We start from the raw sequence: 19,904 nt of genomic DNA, 5'->3' as shown, positions 1-19,904 counted from the left end.
CAACATTTTCCTTGCTATTGTTCTTTTCGTTGCCTTCCCAAATTTCACAAACAGAAATCCGATCCATCCCGCTTGACCTCTGAACCCACTGATCTCAACCCCCTTCGGCGCCCACCACGGCGCCCACCACGACGGTTCCTCTCCGCGGCCGCCCTTGGGAAAATTGAGTGTTAGAGGATTTTGTGGGAAATGTTTCTCTGTCGCTGACTTGTGCATGGGGGAGATGGCTATTGTACACATTTATAATCTGCGAGTAATCAGTTTCTTCCTTGGGGAGAGAATGTAAGTAATTTTAAAAAAGGATTATTAATGCAAGAATCATGAAACGGTGCTCCTCCCAGCTCCTAACAGCGCTGAACATGTCTAAGCACAAAGGAGTTGGAGGAGGGTAAGTAAACTGACAGCCTAACACAAGCGAGTGTGGGGTTCAATTAATTTGGGTGCTGCTGAGAAGCAACGTGTTTTACATGGTGGCAAGTGTTGCCAGAAACGTGGTTATTTGTTCTTTATTTAATATTGTTTCTGCGGTGGCCTGAACTCTTATTTATGGGAAGGGCTAGTTTTGAGTTTAAAATAATCACAAGGAAGCCCCAGCAAGTTTGGCTCAGTGGTTAGAGCGTTGGCCCACGGACCGGAGAGACCCGGGTTCGGTTCCCGCTAAGTGCATGTGCCTCAGTTGCAGTTTGCCCCCGGCCCAGGTTGGGCCCCTGTGGGTGGCGGCCACTAGATGTGTCTCTCTCACATCGATGTTTCTCTCTCTCTCTCTTCCTCCTTTTCTCCCTCCTGCTTTATCTGAAGATAAATGCAAAAATAAATAAATAAAAATAATCACAAGGAAAAGTTCTACCATGAAGCAGTGGGCGTGTCCCAAGAAGGCCAACCTTGGGCAGCCTGGTGGTTGGCCAGTTGATGCCCACCGCCTCCTGTTCTCCCTGCCCCTCCCCTCACACCCTGCGTCCACCGTCCACACTGTGCTCAGTCATACTCACTGTCTCCCCTTCTCCAACCCAACCCAGCAACACACAACTGATAACAGAAGTCCGCTTGGCTCCAAGGTCCTGGTAGCTCCCTGATGACCCCCTGAACCAGCGTGGACAGCTCTTCCCACGACCCCCGAGCCCAACGTGGACATGAGCTTGGTGTCACTAGAGGAACCTTCATCACCCTTGAGCTCAACGTGGCAGTTAGTATGTTAACAAGAGCAAAAGAAAAACAATAAAATAATAACACGCCTGGTTGGGGAGGGCAGGCGGGCAGGAAGGTCTCCCTCCACACTAAAAGCCCTTAAGAGAACTGAGCGTGTTTTCTACTTTATTAAGCTCCACCTGGCACGACACCGTGGGCGCACAGAACGGAATGACAGGCTGGGCATGGGTGCCCTGGCTTCCATGGGGATGACGTGGCATCGGTAAGCCCTTCCAGAGAGTAGGGCAAAGCTCACTTGCACGTAACAGGACAGAGGCTCAGGAAGCGATGGATCTGGGGAGGCAGAGAAGCCTGTTCCTGTCAATCAGGTGGGGTCTTGGATCTCAACCACCTGCGGTATTTTGAGGTAACCTTTTGGACCCCCAACGACTCTTCCCATGCCCACATTCTGATTGCACCTGTCACCATTGGAGTGTGACCCCGATACATGGAATGCCTTCTCTTCACAATGGGCATCGAGGAGCAGGGGGGGAGCCTGATTTCTAAGCACCTCAGCTTTCATGTTGTTACATCCGATGGTCACCAAAACCCAGCAACTTCTCTGGACTGGAGATGCTGGGAGGGAGAGGGGAGGGGCTCCCCTAGCCCCCCCCCCCCAGGCCAGCTTCGTGCCCACCACTGCCCACCACCTCGTGCCCAGCCACCTCACGTGGCTCTTCAGGCTCTCACAGGTTATGCAGAAGCAACTCCTCCACCTGCAGCAAGTGGAGGCCAATGTTGAAGCCCAATCTTCCCAATGGAGGCACTGTTCCGACGCCTGTATTCTTCCTCTCCAACGCCATCGCGCTCACCGGCGGTCCCAGCCCTGACCTTCCCAACTGTCGCGCACATGATGCTCTGCTCTTGCAGTATTACACTTGGCAGGAGGGGGACACGAAATTACAGACCGTAGACTGCAGAAGGAAAATCACAATGCTGTTGGAGCAATCCCAGACGCTGGGTGTGGTCTGCACATTTGGGAACCCGGGAATCTCTGATCCTCACCATAAATTTCAGCCCTGCTCAGAGACTCGCTGTCATTCACTCCCTGGAACTATTTCCTACAGCCGGAGCGAGGAGGGTTGGTTCCTTTGTCACACACTCTCAGCATTAACAAAAGCCTTCCTGGCGTCACTCAATGACCCGTTTTTCTTTCAGATTTACATTGACAGTCGGGTCTAATAGTAAGTGGCCTATTTCCACCTTCCTAGAGTAAGCAGTTGGGCTGGGAAAATGCATCATTCATTTCATTCCAGCTGGTGGCCTTCACTCAGAAATATATATCTTCGAAGGAAAAAACAAAAAAACAAAAAACCTGGGGGTGTGGGGGTACAAACCACTCCAGTTTGTGTGTCAGAAAGGAATTCTGGCCTTTAAAATAAAATCTGCCGTGGATGGAAGAAGGTCCCTTTTGGGTTATGAGAAGCTGTGATCTGTCCTTCCCACCCTCTGGCCCTGCCTCTAGCTCAAGGAACATGCCTGAAATGTCTTTAAAAACAGGGTATCATCGCCCTGGCCGGTTTGGCTGAGCGGTTAGAGCATCGGCCTGCGGTCCCCAGAGACCTGGGTTTGGTTCCTGGCTAGGCTACAGTTTGTCCCCGGCCCTGGTTGGTCGTGCAGGTGGCAGCCACTCAATGTGTCCCTTTTATGTCGATGTTTCTCTGTCTCTCTCTCTCCCTCCCACTCTACCCGAACAAAAAATGGAAAAGTGTCCTTGGGTGAGGATAAATAAATAAATAAATAAATAAATAAGGTTTAAAAAAAAAAAACGGTATCATTTACTTCGCAATTGTATGTCAGACTAATAGTGAATTTCCTTAGGAGAGGTTCCACGTGAGCTAAAACGTTCATAACTGAGAGGGAGAATCAGGAAAAAGCAGAGGTCAGGACAGCGGAGAAGAGGGAGGTGATGTGGGTAGAAAAGGGTGACTGGGACATCGGGGGCAGATGTCCCATCTGTGTGTCGCAGCCGGCTGGTCTGAAGCGTCGCTGGAGGTGCAGGTTCTAGACCGAGCTTGTCAGAAGGTGGCAAGAAATGGTCTTGTGTCGCCTGAGCTTATTAGCCAAACTCCTCTGCCAGATCCGACGGGGGTGAAGCAAGCAGTCTTCATACACAATGCATCTGTCTGTCTTATATAGATAATGCACGTATATTACGTGTATACGGTTTTTAAGACACTTCCATAGACGTGATATCATTTCCTCTGGGGCATTTGTAGGAATGCCTATTACTTCAAATAGTCTCAAGATCTCCTTTGTTTATTTCGAAAGAAAACATCCCTTTTATATGGATGAGCTTATAAAAAACAAGCTACAGTGGTTCTTCATTTACATCCAGTCACTATGCCCCATTCCCTGCTAATTCTGGAAATAAGCAGAAAAGGGGGGAAAGGCCCTGTCTGGGGGGGCTCAGTCGGTTAGAACGCCGTCCAGTACGCCAAGGTTGCAGGTTTGATCCTCCGGCAGGGCACAGACAGGAGTCAACCAATGAAGTAAGTGTAACAATAAATTGATATTTCTCTCTCTCACTTTCCCTTGTCTCTCTCTCCCATCCTCTCCAAAATCAATGAATAAAAAATAAAGAAAAGGGGTTGGGGAAGAATGCCTGAGAGAGCCTTCTGAAAATCCATGCTATGAATAGTTACACATAAATCTCAACGCTTTTTAGTCCTTTTCTTGGCCTTCGTGAAAGAGCCGAGTAAAATCCTCAGAGCAGCAGAGAGCTTTTATGCACATATTATAATTAGCAGTAAATGGCTTCCCTAGAAAATCCCCTCCGTGTTACAGACTTTCGTCCATAAAACGCATCCTGGGTTTTTTTGTTTTGTTTTGTTTCCCTCACACTGCAAATTAAAGGGAACACAAGCCAAGTCCTCCTGGCCAGCCAGCCCTCCTGTCCCCCAGTCAAGGACAGCCCTGGCTTCATCAAACAGCCATCAGCGCCACGGTCTCATCTGATCAGATGCTTTAAGATTAAAATATTGGCTCCTTAAATAGCCACGGATCCAGTGGGCTGTGAGGAGCTCCCTCGCCGCTGGCCCGATGATTTGTTGTTTTTAATTAAACTCAGCGGCACTTCCGCACTTATTCAAAGACCACAGTGTTCTTAGAGATGGCGGATCCAGATTCAATAACAGCCATGTACCATGTCCCCCTTTTTAAAAAAAGTATTAGTATTAAATTTAAACTAGTTGGGAGAGTGAGGAAATACATTCAGATCAGTAGATCTGTCCCCGTCCATTGATGAAGACAAGCTCGCGTGAACTGCTAGGCAGGTGAAAGTACCTATGGAAACAGCATTTACATTTCATCTCCAAGGTGCAGCTCCTGCTTCTTGCTCTGACCTCACTCACGGCGTTTCTAGCTCACCAGTGTCATGGACAGAATATACCATTTATGTGCAAAAAAGAGAGAGAGTGAGAAAGGAAAAGATCACTTTTTGTTTTAGGTGTGTTTTTAAACCTGATATGCCACCTGACAGAGAGTTCGTTTCCATAGCAACTTAAAGTTTTAAATTGCGTTTCTTTCCTGGAAAAGGGAATGGAGAATACAGCAAGCTGTCGTTTTAATAAATAGACGTTTCAGTCCATGGTGTGGGTTGTACATGGAGAAAGAGCCTCTTGGTCACGATAACTTATTGTTTTAAGAGTTTCATTAAACCTTACGTGTTGTCAGTGTTCTAACACACATTCCCAGCTACCCTTAAAAATTAATAATTCTGCTTTCAGTTGATCTTTGTTCTCCCCAACACACACACACACACACACACACAGAGGAAAGAACAACTCTCCCAAATCACAGCTGCTTACATGTTCAGTCACATGGATGAATAAATACTGGTTCCCTTCTACCTGTATTACCTTCTTCAGGGAGGTACACATGTGCTATTGGCTCTCAGAACTGGTAGAAACAGTAGAAATGATATAGCCCTGCAGCCACTATGGAAAACACTATGGTGTTACCGCAAAAAATTAAAAATTGAATTGCCATTTGATCCAGTGATCCCACTTCTAGGAATATACCCTAAGAAGCCTGAAACATCCATCAGAAAGAATATATGTACCCCCATTTTTATAGCAGCACTATTTACAATAGCTAAGATCTGGAAACAGCCCAAGTGTCCATCAGTAAATGAATGGATAAAAAAGCTGTGGTACATATACACAATGGAGTACTACGCAGCTGTAAGAAAGAAAGATCTTTTATCCTTTGAGACTACATAGAGGGACCTGGAAGGTATTATTCTAAGCAAAACAAGCCAAACAGAGAAAGACAAATATCACATGATCTCACTTGTTTGTGGAATATAATGAACATAACAGTCTGGGTAATTGGGTAGACCCAGAGACGTGGAAGTAGGGTACAGACTGAAAACCCTCAGAAGAGGGGGCAGTGGGGGGAGGGAAGAGATAAACCACAGAACTTACATGCATGTACGCATAACCGATGGACACGGACAACAAAGCCGGGTGTAAGGTGGGGGGAATGAGGAGGAGGGTGTCAATGGGGAAGAAAAGGAGAAACATCTGTAACAGAAATAAATTAATAAAAAATTATAAAAAAGAAATGATATAACCCAATCTCATCATTTCAGCTAAGGTCACCATCACAGCGCGCTCTCAACCTGTCAGCCCATCCCTATCACCTACCTTCCGAGCCAACATTGTCTCCACTGTAACAAACCATCTCTTTGGTCCAGGAAAATGTACTGAACCGGGTTAAAATGAAGGACACCAGGCTTCTCCTGAGTGCTCACCATCCAGAGCACAGTTGTGAGCGGGGAGAGAAAGAGCTGTAGGGGCCAGGGTTTGAGCCTGGCGAACTGAGAACAGGAACCTGCCCTCCAGACTCGACTCTGAGGCCGCCTCTCTGTGGCCCTGGACAAGTCATTTGCCCTTACTGGGTCTCGATGTCTTCATTTCGAGAAGTTTGGATTATCAGATGATCTACGTTGTCTTGTAGTGATCCATGCTTGATAAATAACTGAATCACTCTTTTTAAAAATTTTTATTGAATTTATTGGGGTGACATCAGTTAATAAAATATATAGGTTTATATAATGTATAGATCTCAGGTATACAATTCTACAAAACGTCATCTGTGTATTGTACTGTGTGTTCACCCCACATCGAGTCTCCATCCACCACCTTCTATCCCCCTTTACCTTCTTCTACCTCCCCCCACCCAATGAATAAGCTCTTAATTCCATGACATGCGAATAACAATTGTACTAGTGTAACAGTCGCACGGACTCCGGTTCCTGAGCTCGTCCAGGGAAATCTGAAACGGAGAGAGGTAAACGTCCGTGCTGTGAATTGGAAGCTTGCACTCAGCACCGTGTGGGTGAATCACATGCTCAGGTGCAGACACACAGTCGTCCTGTCTGTAAAAGTATCACTTGGCATATTTTTATCACTCTACCTCCCTTTCTCTTTCTTTCTTTCTTTTGAAGAAGAAACCTTGCTTGAGGATTTGGAATAAGTAGGTCTTTGTTAAGCTTGCCTATTCTCTGAGCCGGTCACAAAGTGTCCTCTTCAGCCAGTGACTCAGCAGTAATCCCAGCGCTCAGACCGCAGGAATCGCGTGTCCTTGGAGGGCCACCCAGGTCTGCAGGCACACGTTTCTTTCTTCCACCGAGGGACACTTCAGACACTCTTTCTGCCGGCCACATGGACACGTGCACACACACCTGCTTAGACGTGTGCGCGTCCTGCACACACACGCCCGTGCACAAACAGATTCAGGCACACGCATGGATTAAAACACCACACGGTTGGAGCTTGCTCGTGTCTTAGACCAAACACTTTGGGATCCAATACAGAATTAGAAGAAGAGATTTTTTTTTTCTTTATGAGACTTTCCCATAAAACCAGAAACATGACTGAAGGGTGAGTTCATTTTGGAAACATTAGCTGCTTTTTTTTCTGTTAGTAAATAAGACAGGGCTACATAGATGATTAAAAATAATAATAATAATAAGGTATCTTTAGGGAAAGACAGTAAATGAAAAGGAAAGCAGTGTTTGGGGTGCAGCCATTTGTATGGAGTGTTCGGCCCAGGAGGTGAAGTGGGGCCTGACTCCATCCACCCCCCAAATCCCACGTTTCCATCCAACTGTGACCGGTACTCGGCGGTGCAGGTGCTGCGTGTGCCACCAGGTGGCAGTGCTGCCCACAGCACACGCCCTCCCTCTGCCTTCCTGATGGGGGCAGTGCACCCCCCAGTTTGTCCTGTGCTCCACAGAGAAGCTGGACGGTTCCAGAGAGAAGCAGAGCGAATGACATGCTGCGTTTGGGAAGATGGGCGGAGAGAAAGGCCTTGGGGTCTGGGATCTGAGACAGTGGCCGGAGGTGGCCGTGTCCACAGATGCCAGCAGGTGCATGGGCAGTGGGCACAGGGCATCGCCTCCACCCTTCAGGTGGCACGGTACCCGCTCCATGTGACCTCGGTCAAAACGCAGGGAAAGCAGAAGTGGAGGCCTGATCTTCTCCCTAATCATAAACCCTGGGCCTCATCCCCTGCGACATGTTCTTTGTAAAGTGAGACCCAGAGTAAACGGATTGTGGACCCTGAGGAGCGTATGAGTGGAGAGCTACCCAGGAGGGGCCGTCAGCAGGGAGGGAGTGAGGGGCAGATGCCACCCACCCTGCCACCGCTGAACGCCCTCCACAAGTCCCTCAACGGCTTTCTCGAGTGGGGTTATTGCCATATAATACTCTATCCAGGCCAATATGAGCATCAGAAGCTGCTCAAACATACGAGCCACAGCCCTAGCTACTCCGAGAGGTGTGCAAAGGGCGAGAATCAAAGAGAAAGGGGAGGGGGGTGTGCCCCGGGGAGACCCAGCCCCGGGTCAGTCCGGCAGGGCCAGCCCCCGAGGCGCCCGGGAGCCTGCCGGGCACCGTGGCACACCCACTGCCACAGCACCGTGCTCTGCCGAAGTTCGGGAACATCACGTCTGTGACAACCCACCCTGCACCGGGACAACTCCCTTTCAGACCCGGAAACAAGAGGGTTCTATGAGGGACATCGGCATGTCCCCCTGGCAGCCCGTGTCCGAAGTCCAGCCACAGCGTTTGGGGGGGTCTATAGACGGAAAGGCCCCTCCACCTTCCCATCTCAACGCGAGACGCTCCGAAGAGTATTATTTTAAGAACTGAAATTTCCCAGAGCCCCAAACACAGAGAACTTTCAAAGAAAGCTCCTTGTGTCCTTGGAGGGTTTAGCCAGTATTTAATTTGCTCCCTGAATGGGCCGGTTTCTTGCATAGGTGAGTACTTCCCAGGTTCCCAAGAAAGCTACATTCATGAGGCAAGCATGTTTGATTTGCAGGGACAGGGGCTGGTCATGCCCAGGGCCAGGGGTGGGGGAGCCCCTGAGAAACCATTGGGGATCACACGGAGCCTGGAAGAGGTGCGGGTGCAGAATAAAATCTCTTTGTGTTCAACTTCCCCCTGCACTCCAGGGTCCTAAGCTCCCTGAGGAAGCCTCGTGTTGGTGTGCAAATAGTATCTAGGGATCTCAGGAGCCATCCACACTCTGCCCACCACACACCCAGGGGGATTCTGTCAGCCACTTGCTAGGAAGGATGCTGACTCTGGAATCCTTCCTTCCCCCTCAGACCTTGGAGAGCAGGGACTTCACCCCACTTGGAAATAAGGGTAATCAAAGGGGTGTTCCGAGGTTGCAGGAGCTCGGTGGCTGTGCGGCCACCACGGTGACGGGAGGAGCCAGTCTGCAGGTCAGGGGTTACATTGCACTGGGACCCTGGCGGATGGACACCCCGGGAAGCCGAGGGCTGAGCTGGCCACTAGCTTGCCCTCTGCCCCATTCAGAGCCTCTCTCGGCTCGGCTGCAACAGCAGCTGTCTGTCCAGACAGATGAGGGCTTTGCTCAACCTTGGCACCAACAACGTCACGTGGGTTCTCCTCCACCCCAGCATCGAAAGATAAAATTCCACCCACCAACTAGGGCAGAGGTCAGGCAGACCTTCTGAGACACAGGGAGACACGACTTTCACCCGGCAGCTGGTGTACAGACGTGCAGACCCCAGGGGACAGAGGGAACCAATACCTGACATCACACTGTGCGACAAGGCCACTGACATCAACACAGCCGGGTACTGGCACACGAACAGGCATACAGATCAGTGGAGCAGAGCAGAGAGCCCAGAAATAAACTCACACCCTGTGGTCAATTAATATGGGACAAAGGAGGCAAGAGCACTCAGTGGAGTGAAGACGGTCTCTTCAATCAATGGTGCTGGGAAAATTGGACAGGCACGAGCAAAAAAATGAAACTAGACCACCAACTTACACCACGCACAAGAATAAACTCAAAACGGATGGAAGACTTAAACGTAAGTTGCGGAACCGTGAAAATCCTAGAAGAAAATCACCTTCCATTCTTCCAAAGGGGAAGTCAGCTTCTCAGCTCCTGCCTCTGCCTCAGGCGGTCTGTGGCTTCCGGCCGCTTCTGGAGCAAACCCAGAGGCCTGACCCTTCCCAAGGCCGGACTAGCCCACACGCTGGCCCCTCTGCCCAGCCCCCACTCTGGCCACGCCCGTCACACTTAGACTGGCTCTGCAGCCCAGACTGCCACTTGCTGGGTCTCCTCAGAGCTCAGACGTGGGCACCCCTGCCTCCCATGGCCAGCTCCGGCATGTCCCTCCCTCTGTCTCTCTGCCACAGCAACTCACGGCTGTCCTTGACTCTGCTTCTGTCATACCCCGTCCAACAGCAGATCCCGCTGGCTTGAAGGAGGCCGTGTCCCACCCTAGCTTGGCCACCGCGACCTGAGCCACTGTGCCCTCCCCCCAGGATGACGGCAGAGCTCTCTGCCTGTCCCCTGCTTTCTGGTCACGCAGCAGCCAGCAGGTCCACACACATGTCTCCTAAGCGCCCCTTCTCACAGCTAAAAGCAAAATCCTCAGTGTGACCCACCAGGCCCTACACGAGCCACTGAGGACCATGTCTCTGCTTGCCCACCGGCTGGGCCCAACCCATGGTCTCCCGTACTGACCTGTCTTCCCCCGATATCTGCGTGCCTGGTTTTCTTAGGGCTGCCCGGGGGCCCTTCCGACAGCCCTAGCTATGGTAACTGCAGCAGAGGTGTCCCCACCTGGCTCCCTGCATCGCTCCTTGTTGGAAGCCCCCCAGGATGGCATACGGTCCTGAGAGCAGGGAACTCTGTTGAAAACGACTTGCCCAGGGCCCAGTGGCTGGGCCTCATCGGAGCTCAGTGGTCCAGCTGGTAGCCCGGAGTCCCTCCAGCCTGCCCTGACCTGGGCAGCAAGGTCACTTGGCAGAGCATCCAGCTCACCCTGTGGAGCAGTCTAAGGAGGCTCCCTGCCCACGGCACATCCGTCCGAACAGAAGTAATTCCATGAGGTTCACTAGGTCCACGGTGGGAAAACCCTCCGGGAGGCCAGCGGAGCCAGGCCATCGCAGAAGGATGGCGTTGGCGAAGAGTAGGTGGGGGAAGGTTCCGGACAAGCAGTGTGACTCGTAGAATCTTGGAACCTTAGATCGGAATGTGGATGGGCCCCAAGAACGAGGCCTGTTCTGAGGAGGGTAAGGAGACCTCTGGCCCTGGGGCTGGGCCGGGAGGGGGCGGAGCTAAAACAGCAAGTTGGTGCCAGTCCCCTGAGGGCCTCCAGGGGCCTCTGCCTGAGGCGTCAGCATTTGGCTGTTAGCAAAGGGGGACACCTGAGCTCCAGGGTAAGACAATGAAAGAGGCCAGTAACCACTTCGGCAACACGCAGACTGGCTGAAGCAAGGAGCCGGGAGGCAGGGGGACCCACCGGAGGCTCTGGGCACCCTGGGGACACCCACAGGGGCGCAGACTCAATGGAGATGGAGGGGCCAGCATGCCCGAGGCCTCCCTGGGTTGGGTGATGGAGGAAACCGCGGATCCATGACGTCTTTGTCATGGAAACCAGGCAAGCTGCGGTTCTTGGCGTCCTGTGAATCCGCAGTTTGGATGTGGGAGCTGGTTCTTTCCCTGGAAGGGCAGGAGCTTCGGCTAGACCTTCCTCTGATCTGGGCCTCCACACGCAGTGCTGCACCCCTAGGCGTGGCGGGGGGGGGGGGGGGGCTTGATCTGTGTCATGGGCATTTTCTTAGTACCTGTTACGCCTTCCTCCTCACGCTGGATTCTGGTAAACGCCGCGGTCTGCGGCTCGGCTCTCTGTGGCCGTGGGAGACCTGACCCGGCCGGATGGGGTGTAAGCCAGGGTGCAGGAGGTGAGGGCCATCCTGAGAGCAGGTCATGGCGAGGAGGCCTGTGGTTTGCAGTTAGAACAGTGACTTACCAGCACGCAGCCGGGAGGAACCCAGGCCAGCAGAGGCCCTTGAGGTGCTGAGAGGGCCCAGAGAAACGAGGGGCAGGTCTACAGGAGGAGGTGGCCAGCAGCAACCCAAATCCAGACAGGTAGTACCCCAAATTGGACCTTTCACCCAAACTCGCAGCCGTGGTCTCCAAGGCAAAAAAAAAAAAAAAATCCCTGCTTCTCACCTCTGTGCTTCAGACATGCGCACACTGTGTGTGTGTGTGTGGGGGGGGGGTGCTTACTGTGGACCCTGGAGGCCCGCCCCTCAGGAATATTCAGCACACTCCATTCTGATTCCCTGTGAATACTGAGGGGTGTCCTTTGCCTCGTGAGACACTTCTCCCACGTCTGAGGCCCTCTCCGGGTCGTGCCCCGTCCCCAACAGCCATCCTCAAGCCCCTGCTCCTGTCTGGGTCACAGAGCTCACCTCAGAACCACAGCACCCAAGGGATACTTTGTCCTCCGAGTGTGCTGGAGAGAAGGGGAGGCCTTTGCCACAGTGCCCAAAAAAGAGAAGAAGAAGAAAGAAAAATCCTATTTAGAGAAGTCAGGAAGGCAGCGTGGTTAGGGGAAGGAAAAAGTCCAGTTCACCCAAGAAGTGACTCTTGGGCAGGGGTCGGGAGAGGGGAGAGGCGGCGGGTGTCCCCGGGCAGGGAGGATCGGGAAGTCGGAGCCCGGGTGTGCGTGGCTCACTGGGATCCGACTGGTTTGCTCGGGCGGGGGTGGGCGTCTCCCGGCCGCCCGCGTCCAGGAAGCTCCGCGCCCCGCGGGGCGCCCTCTCCCCGCCCGGCCCGGCTCCGCGGCCGCGCGAACTGCGGCTTCTGGAAAACGAAACTGAGCGGCCCCGGGGTGTGCAGGGTCTTTGTGTTTCCCGCTCTCCGCGGAGCCGGCGGGCGGGGCGGGGCCGCGGCGGAAACAGCCCGGCCCGGCGGCGCTCACAGCCTGTCCGTGCGTCCGGCAGGCGGGGAGCCCGCGCCGCCGCGCCCGGGCCGCCGGCGATGATCACCTAGGACCTGGCGCGCGCGGGCCGACGGCGGAGGAGCGGGGCGCGGCGACACGCGGCCATGGAGCGGGCGCCGGCGGCCGAGGAGCCCGCGCCCCCGGGGAGGCGGCGGCGGCGCCGCGACGGCCGGACTCGCACGGTGCGCTCCAGCCTGCTGCCGCCCCCGGGCGCCGAGGACCCCGCGGCGGGCGCGGCCAGGGGCGCGCGGTGGCGCGCGGGCGCCCAGCACCTGGCCGACAACCGGCTCAAGACCACCAAGTACACCCTGCTGTCCTTCCTGCCCAAGAACCTGTTCGAGCAGTTCCACCGCCTGGCCAACGTGTACTTCGTCTTCATCGCGCTGCTCAACTTCGTGCCGGCGGTGAACGCCTTCCAGCCCGGCCTGGCGCTGGCGCCTGTGCTGTTCATCCTGGCCGTCACGGCCTTCAAAGACCTGTGGGAGGACTACAGCCGCCACCGCTCGGACCACGACATCAACCACCTGGGCTGCCTGGTCTTCAGCAGGTGAGCCGGGCGGGCTGGCGGGCGCGGGCTCGGCGCGGGGCCGGGGCGCGCAGTGAGTGGCACCGGGCGGGGCCGGAGAGCGCTGGACTCGGGACAGGGTGCCCGGCCTCGAGGGGCCGGTGGGCCTGAGAGAACATTGAGCTTCCGGAGGCCCCTCTGTGCCCAGAAGCAGAGAATACGAAATTTTAGATGCTGGGGCGCAGAGGGTACCCTGTTCCCGGTTGTCACTTAGACATCCCGTCCGAACTAGAATGATCCCAGGGCTGGAATCCAGCGGCCCAGGGGCGTCCTCATTCCCAGCCGCTCCTGCCTCTGACTTTGGCTTGGCTCCGTGGGCCAGGATCTTTAATAACTTTAACAACCAACACAGGAATGTAAATCTCAGTCTTAGCAACACCTCGTCTTGGGACAGAGTGAAACTACCACCAGGCTCTGCTGTGCCCAGCACACACCCGATGCAGGCAGGGGTGCTCACAGCAGACCGCCCTCCGGCGCCACCCCATCACTGACTGTTTACTTTCTTAACGTTAACCCCGGTTTCCAGATGGAGAGACTGAGGCTGGGGGTGTCGGTGAGTCCTGCCTGTAGTTAGTGCCAGGGAGCTTCATTCCACGGGCTCCCCCTGTTCCTTCCTTCTCCCTACATCCCCCAGAGTTGTGGACACACAGGATGGGCCTGTCCAGGATGCCAGCTGTCCCTTCTCCTTTATTCTCCCACCTGGAGGGACACTGAGGAAGAAGCAGGTCTGGTGAGCCCAGCCCACCTCAAGGTCACACCCCCTCAAGAAGGGAGATGGCCTGGGCCTCCATCGAAAGCTGGCCCATGTCCCCGCCTGTGTTCTTTGCTTGTGCCCTGGTGTAGGGGCCGATATGGGCCTTTGCGCCGCTGTTGTGGGTGACGGGCCTCTAGGAAGTCCCTTGAGTTCTCAGTGTCAGATTATTATCCCACGAAAAAAAGATGGGGGTGGGGAGGGGGGCCGGTCAGGGTTGTTCATGGCTCTTAGGATAGCCTAAATAAAGAACATGAGTATCTCTGACCTTCCCAGCAATGCTGGTTGGGCTTCATACTTATTTACAAATGAACAAACAGGTTCAGAGAGGTTCAGTAACTTGCCTGAAGCCACAGAGCTGCTAGGTCATGGTACTGGAATCTGACCCAGGTCTTCCCAACTCCACAGCTTTTCCCGTGTTGCCATCCTAGTACTTCTCAAGTTTCTGTAAGAATCTGGAGAAGCTGACAGTGGTCAGGCCCCATCCCCAGTGTTTCCGACCAAACTCGTCCGAGCTTGAGCCCAGGAAGCTGAATGTTTGATGTGCACACACATGACGCTTGTGTGATGGCTCCCACTTTGAGTCACAGTGTCCTGGCTCCTGTTCCCCAGGAGCCTCAAGCCGAGAAGGGGGGGGTGACAGCTTACCCCGTGTCCCCAGAGTGAGGACTCCAGACAGCTGTGCCGGCCTCTGCAGCAGTCTACACCCTACCACTTCCTGTTATCACCTAGCCAGTGGCTCCTGTGACCTCCTTTTCAGAAATACAGAAGCCTCAGGAAATACTTTCTTTTCTCTCCGTTGACAAAGTGCTTGCAATCCAGTATGTGGTTGGACCCTCGTAACAACCCTGACCCCCAGCGCGCAGATGGGAAACCTGAGAATGGGAACCCAAAGACGCCGTCTTGATTCCGTGACCTTGAAAGGCCTCGTGGGATGTAGAACCCTTCACCTTCCTGTCGGATCGCACCCGCCCTTGATCTCCCCTTCCTTCCCAGCCCCACCTGGATTCTCAAAGGATCTGCGGGTCCTCGGGAATCAGGGTGCCTTCAGGGGTTCCTGACACCTCCCAGCTCCCAAGTCAAATTCCTTGAATGCTTTCCCGGGGAGAGAAAGGCCTACTCCCCGGGGTGGGTCTGTGGCTGCGTCCGCCTGGGTGTGAGAGGTGGTTGCTGAGTGTGGACTGTCCGGGGAGCAGTCATTCCTTCGAGAGCCAGGTCACACTCCAGGCCCCGAAAGTCGGCTTTGGGGTTTCAGGACGAGGCTGGAGGAGCGTGGGTTTCCGAGCCTTCCCTGTCCTCTGTGGACAGTGAGTGATTTGTGTACCCGTTGCGTTCTAGGTTGTGCGTCCCTGCCCGTCGGCTCAAACCGGTGCCCTGAGCTGCTCCTCACTGAACCAGGGCCTCTCATGGAGCTTAGGGACCGATCACACTTCAGGGTGTGTTCTTGGGGGGCCCTGGGCAGGGCCCGCAGGGCAGGAATTCAGGGTGCAAGCCAAGAGGACCACCCGGCCAGAGATGTATTTTATTGTCACGGACTTTCAGTTCTGAGTAGCTCAGATGATTGCGGTCGAAGGGATGCTTGAAGGCACAGTCCCTGGAGTGTCCTATAGTCTTTGTCTCGATCCTGGGCATGCCCTGCCTTTGCCTTGAAATCAGAATTGTTACTGGGTGTGGAAGCCAGCCAGTGTCTTCTAGAAAGAACAGGTATCGCGTAAAAGCACACTGTTACGTCAATGTCGACACCTAGGTAAATATGCATTTTGAATCCATTTACAAGTGATGGGTACTACCCCATTACAGGATGTCCCTAAAATAAACAAGCTTGGGGGGTCGGAGACATTCGCTCCCGTGAGACAAGACATTCGGAACACGGGCAGGTGTTTCGAAATCCTGTGGAAGGTGGGACAGTCCTCGGTAAGAAATGCTTTTGAAAACACCCTGATGGCTGCTGAGCCTGGAGAAAGACTGCTTCTAGAACTGAACCAGTACCCATGCTGCCCTCTCCCACTCGCTTGGGGGAACAGGCTTTAAAAAAATGCCACAGGCACCGCCCTTAGCAGGAGCCCGTCTCTCTTAGGGACCCTTCCCTGCAGAAGCTGTGATCACCATCCTGTCACTAAGTCACCTCATAAGGCACACAGACGCCAGATCACGGTGTCGTACACCTGAAACTAATACCGCGCATCGGCTGTACTTGAATCATTGATTTTTTAAAAAAGCAGCAAGGGACCACATTGCCGAGTGCGTGTAAGGATGTAGATAAAAAATTGATCTGCATTTCAGTTCGGACACCCTGTTGCTGGATTAATAACCTCTGACCTGTGCTAGAAGGGGGACGGAAGGGCAGGCGGGGCCGAGCCCTGAGGCTGTGCTCGGCTTGCTGGACAGGACAGGGCGAGCCGGGCTTCATGGACTTTCACGCCGACAGCGTGGCTGGCAGGGTTGAGCCAGCAGTGGCTTTGCTGGGCTCTGAGCTGTCACCGTGTCCTTGCTGGACGGCCAGCAGGCTTGCTCCTGGCTCCTTTGGAACCGACAGTGCCAGGGCTTCCTCGCCTCCAGCGTCCGGAGGGGCAGAGGGTGTCCCACGCCTGTCTTGTGCCACACCTGTGAAGGCAAGTAACCTGAGAGGAGGGGACGAGGACTGTCCAAGTCTCAGGCCTCTGATTCTCACTGCTGAGTAGTAAGGACTATATTTTCAGTGTGTTGGTTACACATAGAAAAAAGAAAAATCAACGTATCCCAGTTTCTGTGACACGTGGATCAGGTCAAGCAAGTACCCGCTGGACCTCAGGAACGCGGTGCCTGGACGGGGCGCACACTGCCGGAAAGGGGCTGCCCATGTGGCCGGCCCGGTGCTGCCGCGGGCCTTCTGGTAGACCCAGGGCAGAGCCAGGGGGGTCTGTGGGCTTCTCTATGCGCACGGAGCAGGATGAATGCCTCGGCTCTCTGGCCTTTTGTCCTCAGCTGATCCAAGATGACCTCATCTTAACTTGACTAATTATATCTGCAAAGACCCATTTCCAAATAAGGTCATGAGCGGAGGCTCCAGGTGACAGTGGTGTCTTCAGGGCACTTGAACGTCATTGTCGTGGTTGGACACATGCAAGTGTGTGGAGGGAGGTGTCCTGTCTTTTCTTCTTCTTTTTTCCTCACCTGAGGATAGTTTTCCATTGCTTCTCAGTTAGAGTGGAAGGGAGGGAGGGTGAGAGGGAGAGAGAAACATCGATATGAGAGAGACACATTGGGGGCGGCCTCCCACACGACCCCAACCAGGGCTGGGGATCGAACCTGCAACCCAGGTACGTGCCCTTGACTGAGAATCGTACCTACAACGCTTCGGTCTGCAGGCCGACACTCTAACTGCTAAGCCAAACCAGCCAGGACTTCTTTTTTTTTTTTTTTTTTTTTTTTTTTAAGGAGTCCACTTTGGTGCTGAAGATGAGTTATTAGCAGCAGAAGTCCATGACAGTGCTTGTTTTCTAGATGTTTCTACCCGGCCCGGGCAGTGAGGTGGTGCACAGGAGCCGGGGTGGTGGCTCCCCATGCCTGGCACCTCACAGGGGCTGAAGCGTGTGGATAAGGAGAAACAGAAAACCTGGTGCACTAATCCATGTGGAATTTGGGACAGCCCTGGGACACGCTCGGACTGATGGCCAAGGGCTTCGAGGCGCCCGTTAGAGCCGCATCGGTCCTGTAGGCCCCGGGAGCCCCCTCTGGGTCCTTGCTGGGTGAACGTGTGCTTTGCGAGAGCTCCCAGACGTGGGTCCGCCCCGTTAGGAACTGCCCGCCCACAGCGTTCCCTGGAAGATGTTCTCAGGGACGTTAAGTGTCCGTGAATGAACCTGGCATTTCTCAGCGGCGGCATGAACAGGCGGCATTCATCACTGGTACGGTCATCGCTCCCCAGCATGTCCCCTTGTACGGGAGGGGTCGGTGGAGGCCCCGGCCTCCCGTGCCTGTGGGGTGGCGGGGCTCCTTAGAAGGGGGACAGAATGTGGGTAAAGATGTTAGAGATTCCAGACTTACAGACGCAGTGCAGGCGGGGCTGGGTGTGGTGGGGATACTGGGTGGGCGGCTGGGAGTTCTCTTTGCATTTCACAGAGATTCGTCATTCTCCCCAAATATAACTTTGGCTTTGAATCATGCAGATGGGCAGGAGTCTGGCACAGCCCGAGGCTGTGAGGCCAGAGAAGCCTTGCGGGTCCCTGTGAAAGACCGCGAGCTCAGCACCTGGTCTCTGGTGTCTTTTCTAAGCCACGGGCTCTCAGATATTGAAGGTGACAAGTTTCCTAAAGCTGTTTTTTAAACGCTCGAGTTGATACAGTGAAGGGAACCGGAAAGTGTCATGCCTTCGTGGGACAGCTCGGGTGTGGGAAATAAGTTCTCATCCTAGAGTTTGGGACTAAAGGCGCCGGGACTACAGGGAGAAGGAGCAGATGGAAGAAATGAACAATGTTGTCACTTTTCTGCCAACTCAGAGATTCTGTTGCCATTGTGTCTATAGCTTTGTATCCACATTTGTCACTTCATTATTATCTTTCCTGTGTCATGACATATTCTGCAAAAATATGATTTTTGACGCGTCCAGGCCTTGGCCGGGTAGTTCAGTTGGTAGGAGTGTTGTCTTGATACACCAAGGTTGTGGCTTTGATCCCCGGTCAGGGCACATACAGGAAGTAACCAATAAATCATAAATAAGTGGAACAACAACAATAACAATAATCAATGTTTCTTTTATTAATCCTCACCCAAGGATATTTTTTCCATTTTTTTTTTCTTTTTCAGAGAGAATGGAAGGGAGGGAAGGAAGGAGGGAGAGAGAGAGAGAAACATTCCATGTGAGAGAGACACATTGATTGATTGGCTCCCGCAAGCGTCCTGACAGGGGCCAGGGATCGAACCTGCAACCCAGGTATACGTGCCCTTGACCAGGAATCAAACCCACAACTTTCTGGTGTGCAGGCTGACGCTCTAACCACTGAGCACACCAGCCAGAGCACAAATCGATGTTTCTCTCTCTCTCTCCCAAATCAAAACATTTAAAAAATGCATCTTGTTCTGTTTCTTATGTCCTAGAAGAAGGTACAGCCTGTACCTTTATTCCATAGTGGTCAGAAGTGGACATTTGCGAACCTTTTTGAAAATAGAATTCTAACCTTGTCGTTTCTAAAAATCCAACGCTGGGATTATTAATAACTCGTTGCCTCCCTACCTCCAGGAGAGGATCACTGTACAAGGGTTCAGAGTAGTGTATCCCCTGTGGCCAAAGAAAAATAAAGACAAGCCTGGTAACCAAACATAAGTAGCTGGTTTGAATTTAAAGTGGAACAAAATGAGTATTTTTTCCTCTCTGTTCACGTCGGGTGGATGGCAGATAAATGGGAGGGTTTTGATACGGTCGGCAACGCATCCTGCCAGCCCGGGGAACAAATGCGAGTGTTCTTGGAACAGGTCTGTGGGTGTGCTGAGGGCATCCTTGTTATGCTCCCTGCCTTTGAATGGAAAGAGAAACTTATTTATTTGTGTAGTAAGGTTTCCGCAAAGTGATTGTTAGCAACCTGAGAACAGAACAGTCGCATTACGAAGCAGAAAGAAGCGGACCTTTGTAGTCGGCCCAGGACTGGATGCACCCTGCAGAAAGTGCTCCAGAGCCCCGGCCTGTTTCCTGGCCTGTTGTTCTTGAGTGTGGTTGATACCACGCTCTGCGCCGGGGAGCAGCCAAATAGACACGAAGGAAACTGTTACCAAAACAACCAGCTGAAAGCTCAAAGTCCTTTTGGTTTTCGCTCCCGGGCGTCAGTGTCCTAGATGCCAAGCTGTGGTCCGGCACAGAGGACACGCACCCCCGGATCCTGGGCCTCCAGCGCTGCACACTGGAGGCATGGCAACTCTGCTGGCAGCTTCCAGACACGTGCCTCAGTTTCCCCTGGCCTCCGGGGCGAGTCTTGGATGGAGAGCAGCGAGGTGCAGTGAGGCACAGAGACTGGCCGGACCAACCGCAGCAGCCGAGCTGGGCGGGTCTGAGCTGGGCCCCGAGTGTCCCATCCCAGGGTCACTGGGCCTTTTGTTTCCCTGCTCGTCAGTGTGCAGATCTCTTGCCACAGACACTTGAA

At 53.5% G+C, this 19,904-nt stretch overlaps 1 protein-coding gene across 1 annotated transcript in view; it reads left to right on the top strand.

Moving 5' to 3' along the window:
* The first annotated feature begins 10,754 nt into the window (after positions 1 to 10,754).
* ATP10A (ATPase phospholipid transporting 10A (putative)) overlaps positions 10,755 to 19,904 on the top strand; it is a 52,621-nt gene continuing 43,471 nt past the window's right edge. The window contains exons 1-2 of the mRNA XM_036278028.1: positions 10,755 to 10,904; positions 12,477 to 13,022. Of these exons, the coding sequence (XP_036133921.1) occupies positions 12,580 to 13,022 (443 nt within the window). The 5' untranslated portion in view covers positions 10,755 to 10,904; positions 12,477 to 12,579. The remainder of the gene's footprint in view (positions 10,905 to 12,476; positions 13,023 to 19,904) is intronic.

This window comes from Molossus molossus, unplaced genomic scaffold (assembly GCF_014108415.1).
Source record: "Molossus molossus isolate mMolMol1 unplaced genomic scaffold, mMolMol1.p scaffold_m16_p_24, whole genome shotgun sequence".
Classification (NCBI taxonomy): domain Eukaryota; kingdom Metazoa; phylum Chordata; class Mammalia; order Chiroptera; family Molossidae; genus Molossus; species Molossus molossus.
Note: the sequence above shows the minus strand (reverse complement) of the source record. Positions and strands in the feature narration are given on the sequence as shown.